This window comes from Nycticebus coucang, chromosome 2 (genome assembly GCF_027406575.1).
Source record: "Nycticebus coucang isolate mNycCou1 chromosome 2, mNycCou1.pri, whole genome shotgun sequence".
NCBI lineage: Eukaryota > Metazoa > Chordata > Mammalia > Primates > Lorisidae > Nycticebus > Nycticebus coucang.
The window spans coordinates 170,852,651-170,864,317 of NC_069781.1; the positions used below are offsets into that span (position 1 = coordinate 170,852,651).

General features: G+C 43.9%; 1 protein-coding gene across 7 annotated transcripts; it reads left to right on the forward strand.

The window, feature by feature from the left end:
* Window positions 1–275: 275 nt before the first annotated feature.
* On the forward strand, window positions 276–11,339 carry ZNF19 (zinc finger protein 19). 7 transcript variants are annotated; one of them, XM_053606652.1, is made up of 5 exons: window positions 276–427; window positions 2,884–2,945; window positions 6,062–6,213; window positions 6,462–6,569; window positions 9,403–11,338. In XM_053606652.1, the coding sequence occupies exons 3-5, from the start codon at window positions 6,114–6,116 to the stop codon at window positions 10,503–10,505; spliced, it is 1,311 nt and encodes a 436-aa protein (XP_053462627.1). In that variant the 5' UTR covers window positions 276–427; window positions 2,884–2,945; window positions 6,062–6,113; the 3' UTR covers window positions 10,506–11,338. The 7 variants fall into 7 exon arrangements, with proteins under 7 accessions (XP_053462627.1, XP_053462603.1, XP_053462629.1 ...); XM_053606628.1 differs by lacking the exon at window positions 6,062–6,213 and adding an exon at window positions 5,870–5,996 and having other exon boundaries at window positions 9,403–11,337; XM_053606654.1 differs by lacking the exon at window positions 6,062–6,213 and adding an exon at window positions 5,870–5,996 and having other exon boundaries at window positions 278–427; window positions 2,884–2,909; window positions 9,403–11,337.
* Window positions 11,340–11,667: the final 328 nt, after the last annotated feature.

An 11,667-nucleotide genomic window follows, 5' to 3' on the forward strand; every position in this document is an offset into this window, starting at 1 on the left:
TAAGTTTCGTGGACCAATCCCCCTCTCTGCATATTGGCTGACAGTGAGAGGCAACCGACTCTTCATTCCCTAACAAGAACTGCCATATTTTGAGAAGTACATCAACCTTAAGATGATATGAAAATACATGATTTCTGTTGGTGACAAAGTCACAGGTACAACGGGTAACATTGCAGTTTGTTGTCAACACAACGGAAGGAAATGCTAACTTTCACTTAGAAATGAGCAAAAACAATTACATACTTTCTTTTCCACTTAGGGTCTCTAAACATTCCGGCTTAAAAACCCAGGCTACGGGGAGCAAAGCCGGAGGACCACCGAGAGGAGCGCTCTGCATCCTAGAGGGGAAGCACGCGGCTCCGGGCAAGGCCGGGGTGGTGACGCACTTCCGGCCCCGCCGCGCCCATCGCGTTTCGCTTTTGCTGAGGTGAGCGTTGAGGGTGTGCAGTCCGCAAGTTTCTGCTAGGCTCGGACTTTTCTCCTTTGCCGAAGGCTGTTGGCTTCGCCCCTGAGGCCGCGGTGGGGCGAGTCAGTAGACATCTCCGGGTCCGGACAGCGAAGGCAGCTTGCGGGCCAGTCCCGCTCCCCGTTGGGCGCCTTGGGTCCCTCCCGCCCTGGCCATTTTGGGAAATGGAGACTGGCGTGTGGGCTGCTGGGTGGAACCGGACGCGCCGTGTGCAGGACGCAGCCGGAGAGCCCTTCTGTTCATTGGCCAAACAACTAGTTACTGAGCGGCTAGATGGTAGATTGTGTTTTAGGGTCCGGGGACGCTGCGGGGAGTGACAGTAGGCGCGGACCCCGGCCCAGGAGCTTTCAGTTTAATGGGAAAGTCGCCTGTTAGTCATATCTGATCATTTCACTCCACCTGCTCGTGACCTATTGTAAGTCGAAGACCAAGTCCTTGACTTGTGCAAGGTGTGGCTTTGTCCTTTGTGATTTCCGAAGCATCATCTTGCAGCAGCACCACCCCCCTTGGCGGTGGTACTACAGCCTTCTTAATCCTTCACTACTAGAACATGTTTTTTGCACATGCTGTTACTTTAGTAAAGGTTTCCTGTTTAACCTAATTTATACCCTTAAGCCTTCCCATCTCGGATAGTTTTCCTCCTGGCACTAATCACAGTTGTGATCTTGAAGTTATTTGTGGGAATCTTTGATGAATGCGTGTCTTTCTTTTAGACTAAGCTCCACGAGGGAAGGGATCATGCCTTTTTTTGGTCTCTCTTAACTGCATCTCCTGTGTTTCAAGAATGGCCTGCTGTGAAATATGTATGTGGGAAATATTTGTTGAATGGAGAAAGCACAAGTCAAAGTATTATGTAATCTCAAACTAGGATAAGTGGTATATAGGAAAAGGAGTACAGTGCTAGTGGAGAGTGTAACGGGACTTGACCTGGTCTGTGGAGACAGGTCATGATCTGAAGGTGAAGAGAGTATAGGTGCTGGGGAGCATGGCAGTCAGAGAATATCTGAGGTAGGAGAAGAGTAGTTCATACAGAAGAACCAGTAAGTATGGAGGTCCTGAATTAGCATAGTAGAGGAGGCTGAAAGAAAATCAGTATAGTTAAACTAACAAAGAAGGGTGGCACAAGATGAAGCTTACAGGAAACTGAGTCATCCACTGAGTCTCTTTGGGAAGATGGTGGACTTTTTGTAGAGTTTCACTGTTTAACAAGAATACAAAGTATCTGTAGGGGATGATATGGTTAAAATAACCCAGAGAGAGGTTTTGGCATGTTGAGGTGGCCTTTCAGGGTCCTTTACTGATCTGTGACTAATTATCACTGGGTTCTAAAACGGGACAATGAACAAAAGCAATGCCTGCCCACAGGTCCAAGTAAAGAAAAATTATTCTAAGATTCTTGATGTTTGTTTATCTTTTTAACTGGACACTATTGAACCTGCAAGATAGGGTTGTGTTTTTTTTTTGTTTATTTTTCCTTGAGACAGAGTCTCACTTTGTTGCCCTTGGTAGAGTGCCTTGGTGTCATAGCTCACAGCAGCTTAGAGTGCCGTAGTGTCATAGCTCACAGCAACCTCCAACTCTTGGGCTCAAGTGATTCTCTCACCTCAGCCTCCTGAGTAGCTGGGACTAAGGTGCCTGCCACAATGCCCTGTGGAGGTATTTTTGTTTGTTTTTTTTTTTGTTTTGTTTTTAATTTCCTTGGGTATTCTTAATCTATTCTTCCCGAAGATAGTTTTGTTTTGTTTTTTTTTTAATTTTCCTGGGTATTCTTATCTGTTCTTCCATATTAACCTTAAAATAACTTTGCCAGGTTCTAAAAGAAATCCTGTGGGGTACAACTGGGAACAATTTAATGTAGTTATTAAAAGCAAGGCCTTTAGAGTCTGGGAGATGTGGTGTGGAATCCAAGTTTGTCCATTCACCAGCAGAGTGATATTGACAGAGAAAATTATTCTCTTAGCCTCGTTTTCTCATTTGGGAAAAAGAAAAGAGTAGGAAGAACATTGTGATTACTGAATAAGAATATATTTTTCATCCAAAAACATACTTATTTCTAATTTTCAACCTGTTATTTTTCTCAGTAAAATTTCATTTTTAAAAATAGGTTTTGCTGCAAGTTTTTTGGTGGTGTTTGCTTATTTTGCTTTTGTTTTTGCCTGATGTTGGTGAGTACAGGCTTTGGTGACCTAAGGCAAGTTACTTATCCTTTCACCGTCTCTTTCCTTGGAATTTCAAACCTCATGGTATGGTATAGATTAAGTACTTTTGTTTTCCTCTTAAAAGGAAGTATTTATATATCACTTACCCAGTGGGCATTTAGTATGTGATTGCTTCTACTGTTATTCTCAAGTTTGTTGATTTAAGGGAGAACTTTTTACTGGGTGGAGCTCACTTGGATTCTCTATTTCTTCCCACAGCGCCTGCCTTTTATGAGGGAACCCAGGTAATGGCGGCCTTGCCCCTTAAAGCTCGACACCAGGTGAGCTGTTGATCCCTCAAGTCATCCTTACAGAGATCTGATTTGTAGAAAATGTGGCGGGAGGATGTTGGAGGTGATTTTGGCAGGTCTTAGAGCCAAAGCAGTAGGAAGACCCGTGTTGACTTCAGTAGGAGTGGATGCTAGGGAAAGAGCTGATAGTCACTGAGCAGCCAGACATAGGGCTAGTGAAGGTAGAGACAGGAGAGAGTGTTCTGGAAGCACTATAGCATCCAGTATGCTGAGGATCTCTGGGGGCCAGAAGGTACTCAGATTCAGTAGCTCCCAGCCACAGAGGGATTGGTGAGAATGAAGGACTCAGGCTGGTGATGAAGGGATCCTGGATATGGTGGAGTAATCAAGATCAGCAAGGGGATGATCCCCTTCCTGGGAAGGGGTAGCAGAGGGATGGCAGGAAGAAGACAAGAAAAGGGGGGCCTGTACCATTTGTTCTCCAGAAGAAAGAAGTTTGGGCATTATAGTCAGGGAGCACATATCCTTCTCGAGGTCAGGGCAGCTGGCTGAGCAAGGCAGTTGACTGTCATGGTAAAACCTATACTAGGCCAGGACACCCTGAAGTTAGGGAGTCCATTAAACCTCAGCGGCATGGTGACCTTGAATTCGTCACGTAACCTCTTTGCATCTTAACTGGCTTCATTTGTAAAGTGAACATAAGTACTTTGCATTTTGGGGCCAGGGAAATTTATTTCTTGAAGGTATTTCATTTTTTGAGACGAAGGAGTTGCTGGATATTGCTTTATCATTTCTTCCTTTCTGAGATTTTCTTATCCAGTAACTTAGCATCCATGAACCATATCCCAAGTCCCAATGCCAGATTCTCAACATCTGTCACGTTTTTCTACCTGACTGCCCGACTACTTCCTCTTCCTTTTAGCTCTGACCCTTGTCTGATTTTTCTGCAAGTCACTGACATCACTGTATCATGGCCTGATCCTTCAGTTTCTAGATTGCTGGTAATTGTTGGCTGTGTTCTCCCTGGATACCACTGTCAGCCACCAAGTCATATTGTTTCTGCCTATAATTTCTTCCACTTGTCCTGTCTTACATCACCTCCATTTAAGGTTTGTTATTCTTTGGGATTTTGCTTGCAGAGCTTCCCAGGTAGTTTCTCTCTGTACAGATGTGCATCTTCCTATGATTTTGTACTGGTCACCTGATAACCACTCAGTTTTCTGAGCCTTTTTATCCTCTAATCCAGGGTTTTCTAACTTTGGTGTGCATCAAAATAACTGGAGGGCTCATCAAACCATAGATTACTGTCAGCACTGGTCCTGAGAATTTGCCTTTCTAACAAGTTCCTAGTGGGGTTGCTCCTATTTCTGTGGTTGGGGACCACACTCTGAGAACCAGTGTTGTGTGGTTATTTATTCAGGAGTTGAACAGGTGAAGTTGTCAGCCTGGGCATAGGGTGGATTCATTGTGGGACGAGCCTGGAATTGGAGTTGTTCAAGTGTCCCCAGCTGTTGAACTAGTGTACTGATTGTACCATTGTGAGGAAGAATCATATTCCAGAAATATTTAGATGATAAAATTGGCAGGACTTGATTACTGACTGCTTGTCAGCAATAGTAGTGTCAGGGGTGAGAAAGTCTAAGATGAATCTCGAGTTTCTAGCATTGGAGACTGGGCTGAAATTGATATTGTTAATGAGTGAGGAGAATAATTGTCACTTACTGCGCTGATTAGTTTATATGAATTAGAAAGGGAGCCAGTTTGGGGGAAAATGAGTTTGGTGTTGGGACATTCAGAGGCTGAGGCAGTGCTGGGATGAAGGGGCAAGTGGAGATGTGCAGAATCACTGAGGGCCCAGGGAGCCGAGTTTGATACCAAAGTCTGAGGAGTGGATAGTGGTTCTCAACAAGATGCTAGAACTGTCTGGGAAGGTAGAGTTGGGGCCATCAGGAAGGGGAAGGAGTGGCTATTGAGACAGCATGAGGCTTGGTTGGCAGAAGCTATTACCAATTGTTTTGGAGGTAGAAGGATCAGCCCCGAGTAGGCGCCATGGCTCACACCTGTAATCCTAGCCCTCTGGAAGGCTGAGGCAAGAGGATAGCTTGAAGCCAGCCTGAGCAAGAATAAGATCCTGTCACTATAAAAAATAGAAAAATTAACCAGGCTTGGTAGCTCATGTTACTCAGGATATTGAGGCAGGAGGATCACTTCAGCCCAGGAGTTTGAGGTTGCTGTTTGCTATGATAATGCCACTGTACCCTTGCCTGGGCAACAGAGGAGGCTTCTGTCTCAATAATAAAAAATAAGTAAATAATAAGCCCCTAAAAGAGCTACCCAGCAGCAGGAATTAAATTACAGAAGCTTTTTGTCCTAGGAAGACCTGGCAAGAAGCAGAGTGGATGCCTCAGCTGGCTCTGAGCTGTCTCTGCTGGGTATTCTTGAGCACAGGCAGCACAGCCCCTTATTCAAGCATTGGTGTGGATTGGATGAGACAGCTGATCAGGGCAAACCATGCTCTGTTCTTGCTATGTGGGCATGATGTTTGGGACAGAGTGAGCACTTGTGGAACAGATGGATTGGCTGGGCACTTGGAGCAGCAAGGCCACTTGAAGCTAATTGCTCACTTTACAATGAAAGACTGAAAGTACAAGTATTTGCAGAATCAGAGATTTTTCTGTAGGATGTTTAACTAATGGGAGACTTTTTTCCAGGGTTTTCAAAATGTTAAGTTACATTTCATGACAAATTTTGCGTCCTAATGGAAGCTCTGCTGTAGAGAAGTTTCAGACTTTTGGTGGTAGAAATAGCCATGCCGAATATTCAGTTCTTTCACCTTCCTCATTACTCACCCTCGCAGCATCCTCACTCAGGCCCTTATTACTATCCCCTCTGCCCCACACTCTGGCCCGGAGCCAGAGGATTGGCTCTGGGGCAGCGGGAACCTATTGTTTTAGGAGTTGGTGACCTTCGAGGACGTGGCTGTGTACTTCACCCTGACAGAATGGGCTGGCCTTTCTCCTTCCCAGAGGGCCCTATACAGAAGTGTGATGTTGGAGAATTATGAGAATTTGACTACTGTGGGTAAGGTCATTTTCCTCCTGCAACTTAAATCTGTACTTTCTGGTTTCCTTCTTTTCCTTTTACAGGCTGGGGATGTGGTGTGGACTAGGAGGAATTGTCTCTGATGTTCTCCACTGAATGGCTTCTGCACTGAGGCTCAGTGACCAGCTTCAGAGATTGCAGGATAGGGAGAGGTCTTGGGTCAGTTTGATCTCAACGAAGGGATTTGCTATCTTTGGTGAGAGTGTGACTCCTTCCCTGTGTTTGCACATGCCTTGCAGAATCTCACTAACTTACTTACCCTCAAGTGGTTTTTTAGGAAACAGTCACAATGCTCAGTTTCCTATTGATCAAAGTCTCTTTGGCTTTCTCTAGTCCTGAGCTGCCTTCTGTGGGTCTTACACTTACTGAGACTCCTGGAGTGTTTCTTCTTTTGACACAGCAGATTACAGGACTGAAAGTTTGCCATTTTCTTGTCCTTTTCAGGATACCCAGTTCCCAAACCTGTACTGATCTCACTTCTGGAGGGAGGACCCTGGGGCCTGGAGGCACAGGTTGAACCCACTGCAGAGAGGACTAGGGACATCTGTAAAGGTAAGTGAGTCAGGTATAGACCAACAAGTGTAGAGCTTTATGGAGCACTGTACTTGTTTGAGCCTGGCGTCACTGCTTACAGCAACTTTAAACTCTCAGGCTTAAGCAATCCTCTTGCCTCAACCTCCCAAGTAGCTGGGACTACAGGTGCCTGCTACACCTGGCTATTTTTTGGTTATAGTTGTTGTTGTTTGGTGGGCCCAGGCTAGATTCGAACCCACCAGCTCTGGTGTATGTGGCTGGCGCCTTAGCTGTTTGAGCTACAGTCGCCAAGCCAAGAAAATGTATTCAGTGCTGTTGGGAATGGGAGGGAGAGTGTGGAGGTAAAATTGACCAGATCTTATTAAAGATTGGCCATAAAAGAGGAGATCTGAGTCAGATAACACTGGAAGTTGCAACTTGGGAGGAGCTTTTTAAATTGATAGGAATGCAGAGCTGAGTACAAGGTGTGAGGCTTTCAGAATAGGTGAGTGGATGGCTGGAGCAGACCGTGGAGAAGGTGGGTGTAGAGTCCGGTATAAAGGTCAGGTCTTGAAAGGGCACAGTAGCAGAGTTGGGTGTGAAGTGACCCCTCCCTCCTGGAGATTAAAAAAAAAAAGGGAGGGCTGAGTCTTTAATATTAAAAGATACTTAACTACAATGAGAGAGGGAAGAGAAAGTGGCCAATCAGGTGGTCAGAGGAGGGCCACTGAGAGTGAACAGAACAGTGAAACTGAAGGCAGAGGCAGGGGTTTCAGTGCAGATGGTTTGCTGAGAGCAGGTGAATGAAAGATAACAAAGGGGCAGAACTTTAGCCTAGCCAATGAAAGAAATACAGTAAACTGTAGAAATGTTTGTCAGTTTTCTAAATTTGACCCTGAGTGTGGATTATGTTTTGCAGCAAAACCCTGTGCACTCATATGTATGTACATTGGAAAGAGTATTCAGAAACAAAATTTACCTTTGGTGTTGGAGTACTTGCGAATCTATTCTATTCTATTTCTATTTCTATTCTATTCTAAAATGCTAGCATATTTTATTAAAAAATTGTTGTATAACAATAGCAGCACACTTTATCCATTTTATGATTAATACAGTTTGGAAAACACTAAGAAAAAAATTGGAAATGATGGGGTGATTGCTAAGTTCAAGTTTGTTTGAAGTTGTAAAGGAGGAGCTTGAAAATGAAGCAAAGAGATGGCTGCTAGGGCAGTATGTCAGAGGACATGGGTGGAGGTGGCATCAGGGGTGTTTGGAAAGCCTGAGACTTGAGAGGGCAGTTGGGGATCTGGGGATGGGAAATTGAAGGGAAAAAGGCACTAAACTTGGGCAGCCTTGGTTTCTTTCAGCAGGAAGGAGGTGACCGTGACTGGAGAGCTGGGGGCTCTACTGGAGTTTAGGGAGAAGTGGTTGGTAGGATGAACTGCTGCAGGGTTCCTGATCAAGGTGAATGGCAGAGTAGGGACAGCAGGGAAAATGGACTTTGGGGGTTATCTAATCCTCGGTCCTAATTTTATGACATTTGCACAGCCTGGTAGCCAGAGAGAGGAGGGGTGTGAGAACAGACCACCAGGTACTCTATTCTCTGATCACTCCTTTCAGACTGTTGGTTACTGTGTTTACTTCGGTCTTAGATCTTTCCTCTTCTCATGAATTTCTCCTGAGGTCCCTTACTTGTTTAACTCACATGCATAGAATTAACTTGATTAACCAGCAATGAGTCCCAGATAATCCAAATTAATGTTAGAACAAAGTCAGTCCAACACTGTGTATGAAATAGATTGGCTTGAACTTAGTTCACGTGTCATCTAATCTTTCGGAATGCAAATGCCATTATGTTGGGCTGCTCTTTGTCTCCTTTTTGCTAATATGTGAAAGAATGCTCAGCCGTCTTGGTGTGTTCTTCCCTTTTCAAATAGTGAGTCTAGGACAGTAGTTTCTCTGCATGTTCGAGGTTCAAACTTTGAGAGTCCGATGACAGGATGTAGCAATTATCAGCAGTTTTAGGGTAGTTCCTTGTCTCCTTAACCATAATCTTGTCTGTGAATTGCAGTTAAGACCTCTGCATGAGGGTGATGTCCTCTAAGCACTGCTGTGACTTTCTTTTGATTTAGTCCCAACCTAGGGCCCTTAATGCTCAGTGTCTTCAATCTTGTGGAATCTTTGCAGACTATGGCATGTTAAAAAGAATAGCCTGAGCAAGAGTGAGACCCCATTGCTAATAAAAATTAAAAAAAAAAAATTTTAATTTTTAAAAATTTTTTATGGGGGGAGCCTCTAGTCCCAGCCACTTGGGAGCCTGCGGCAGGGGATCATTAGAGCCCAGGAATTTGAGGTTGTTGTGAAATAGATAGATAGATACATATAACATACATACATACATACATATGTATAACATACATACGTACATACATAAATAAAATAAACAAAGAACAACAGTTTATTCTTTGCCTTTGCTTTCTGACTCTGTGTTTTACTTTCTGACTCTGAGCCTTGCCAGCCACAGTGTCACTAATTTTTCTTAAAGCCTGAGTCGTCTTTGGTATTTTGTAGGCCTTTAAGTACATAAATTTAAAAGACATTAGATCATACTTGGAATGACCAAAGGCATTCAGGTATTATAGTGGGAAAGCTTAGGAAGCACTCTGATGGTGCCGTGTGCATGGGTACCCTGTTCCACTGGGTTGTCGTCTGCCCATGTGATATTTGGCATTTTCACACTAACAGCCTTACCCCCCCAGCAGGCTGTTGTGGATATTGGAGTGTTAATTTTCAAAGCTACTTAATTTTTGATGCTCTGTTGTTTCTAGTATCATTCTCTTGTGGCATTTGTGTTTTCTGTTTCTTATGGTAGATGCTAAGACCAGCATTGATAAGGAGTCCACATCAACACAAGGCATTTCTGGAGAAAGGGACGTGATAACGTCATGTGGGCTGAAGAAGAGTGTTCCTCAGAGAATTGACTTCCCAGAAGCATGTGAGGTGGAGAAGCACCAGGAAATCCCCACAGTGAAAACTATTCGAGAGAAGGTTCCAAGAATCCACTGTGCAAGGAAACGTTTCGTATGTGAGGAGTGTGGGAAACGCTTCATCTATTTTTCTTGCTATGTTAGACACCAGATAACTCACACGGGGGAGAAACCCTTTAAGTGTAGTAAGTGTGGAAAGGCCTTTAATGGCAATTCTTCATTAATTCGCCACCAGAAGATCCATGCTAGAGGGACACCCAGTCAGTGTGAGGAGTGTGGGAGAGCCTATACTTATAGTGCTAATCTGATCAGGCATCAGAGGACCCACAGTGGGGACAGACCGTATACGTGCCAGGAGTGTGGAAATAGTTTCTCCCATAGTTACGGGTTTTTTACACATCAGAGGATCCACATAGGGGAGAAACCTTATGAGTGTAACAAGTGTGGAAAAACTTTTGCGGGTAGTTCACCACTAATTGAGCATCAGAAGATCCACATTGGAGAGAAACCCTATGAGTGTAGTAAGTGTGGCAAAAGCTTTGGAAGGACTGCCCATCTTAACCAGCACCAGCGTATTCACACAGGGGAAAAGGCTTATTCTTGTAAAATATGTGGACAAGCCTTCACTTTTCGTACACAACTAATGTGGCACCAGAGGATGCACAGTGAGAAGAAACTGTTTGATTGTGTCAGTTGTGGAAAAGCCTTCAGTGCTCAGAAACAATTAAAAAGGCATCTAAGAATTCATGTTCAAGAGTCTTCCAGTGTATGTGATGAGTGTGGAAAAGTCTTTACCAATAAAGTAAGTCTTCTTCAGCATCAGAGAATCCATACTGGAGAAGAATCTTACGAGTGTAGCAAGCATGCAACAGCCTTTCAGACTTCTTCCCAGCTAGTTCACCTTGAGCATGTCCACTCTGCAGAGAAGCCTATTCTGGACATTCGTCATTTTGGCCTTCCGGAATTTTTTACCCCTTTTTACTGGTAATAGTGCTTCAGTTTCCTTTTAGATTCCATCTTCCATTCAGGAGTAGAATGGGTGACACAGGCCTGGCTCAGTCTCAGATCCTGCCCTCAAGCCACAGTTACTGGTTCAGATGTCAGTAGGTGACCCAACATGGTCCAATAAAAGTACCAGGACTTGGTAAGAACAAGAGCTTGTAGGAAGAAGCACTCTTTCTTCTTTTTCTTTTTTTGCCATTGGTTTTAAAGCTAGGAAGAGTAGGTTTTCATGGAGGCTGAGAATAAAGTCAGCACAGCAAAAGAGATACCTGAGAGTTGAAGAGCAATCAAAGGTTGAAGATACTGTTTGAATGGCTACATTAAACCACATCTGGAGCTGTAAATACATGTGGGTTTTTGAATTTCAGTAGCCAATAAATTTGTTCTGTTTTTTGCTTAGGCAAGTCTGAGTTAGGTTTTCTTTCCCTGAACCAGCATTTTGACTTATACAGAACATTATCAGTGTAAAATTTAAACATCTTCAGGGCGGCGCCTGTGGCTCAAAGAGGTGGGGCGCCGGCCCCATATGCGGGAGGTGGTGGGTTCAAACCCAGCCCTGGCCAAAAACCGCAAAAAAAAAAAAAATTTTAAACATCTTCAGGGATAACATTTCTGATGGTGGAGAAATGTCTTATGTGTATGATATGTGGGAAAGTCTTTAGTTAGAGTCATGATAGCCCCCAAACCTTATGATTGTAATGAGATTGGGAAATCCATTGCAATGTCGGAAAGCCCAGTCTACATTGGGATACCACCAGTGGGTAGAAATTCTAAGTTCTGTAATAAAAATTTTGATGTTACCGCAAATCCGTATCAGTGAATCCATTCTCAAGAAGAGTCCTAACTATGAAACTGAAAGCTTTCACTCCATAAATTTTCACTTTCTGTTTATACTCAGGTTTTATTTGGAATAGATGCTCTTCCTGGCATTAAGCTGGCAAATTTGGGGCCAGCTTAATGCCTAAAATAGCATGCCCACTCTGCTTTTTGATTTGGTTATTGGGCCAGGGAAATGCTGTGGTTCTGTCATAAGGCAAACTACAGAGATGTCTCAGTGGTGAAACAAACTTTGTTTGGGTGATAACATAATCTGCACTCTCTTTTCTCACATGTGTCTTAATGCTGCCAGCCACTGTTGGAGTCACCCT

What these genes read in the sequence shown, in the direction of transcription:
- ZNF19 (XM_053606611.1), top strand. Translation starts at nt 631, where the DNA reads ATGGAGACTGGCGTGTGGGCTGCTGGGTGGAACCGGACGCGCCGTGTG. An exon ending in AGTTACTGAGCGGCTAGATG is followed by an intron (nt 743 to 2,883) that starts GTAGATTGTGTT and finishes TTCTTCCCACAG; the next exon opens with CGCCTGCCTTTTATGAGGGA. An exon ending in GACTAGGGACATCTGTAAAG is followed by an intron (nt 6,570 to 9,402) that starts GTAAGTGAGTCA and finishes TTCTTATGGTAG; the next exon opens with ATGCTAAGACCAGCATTGAT.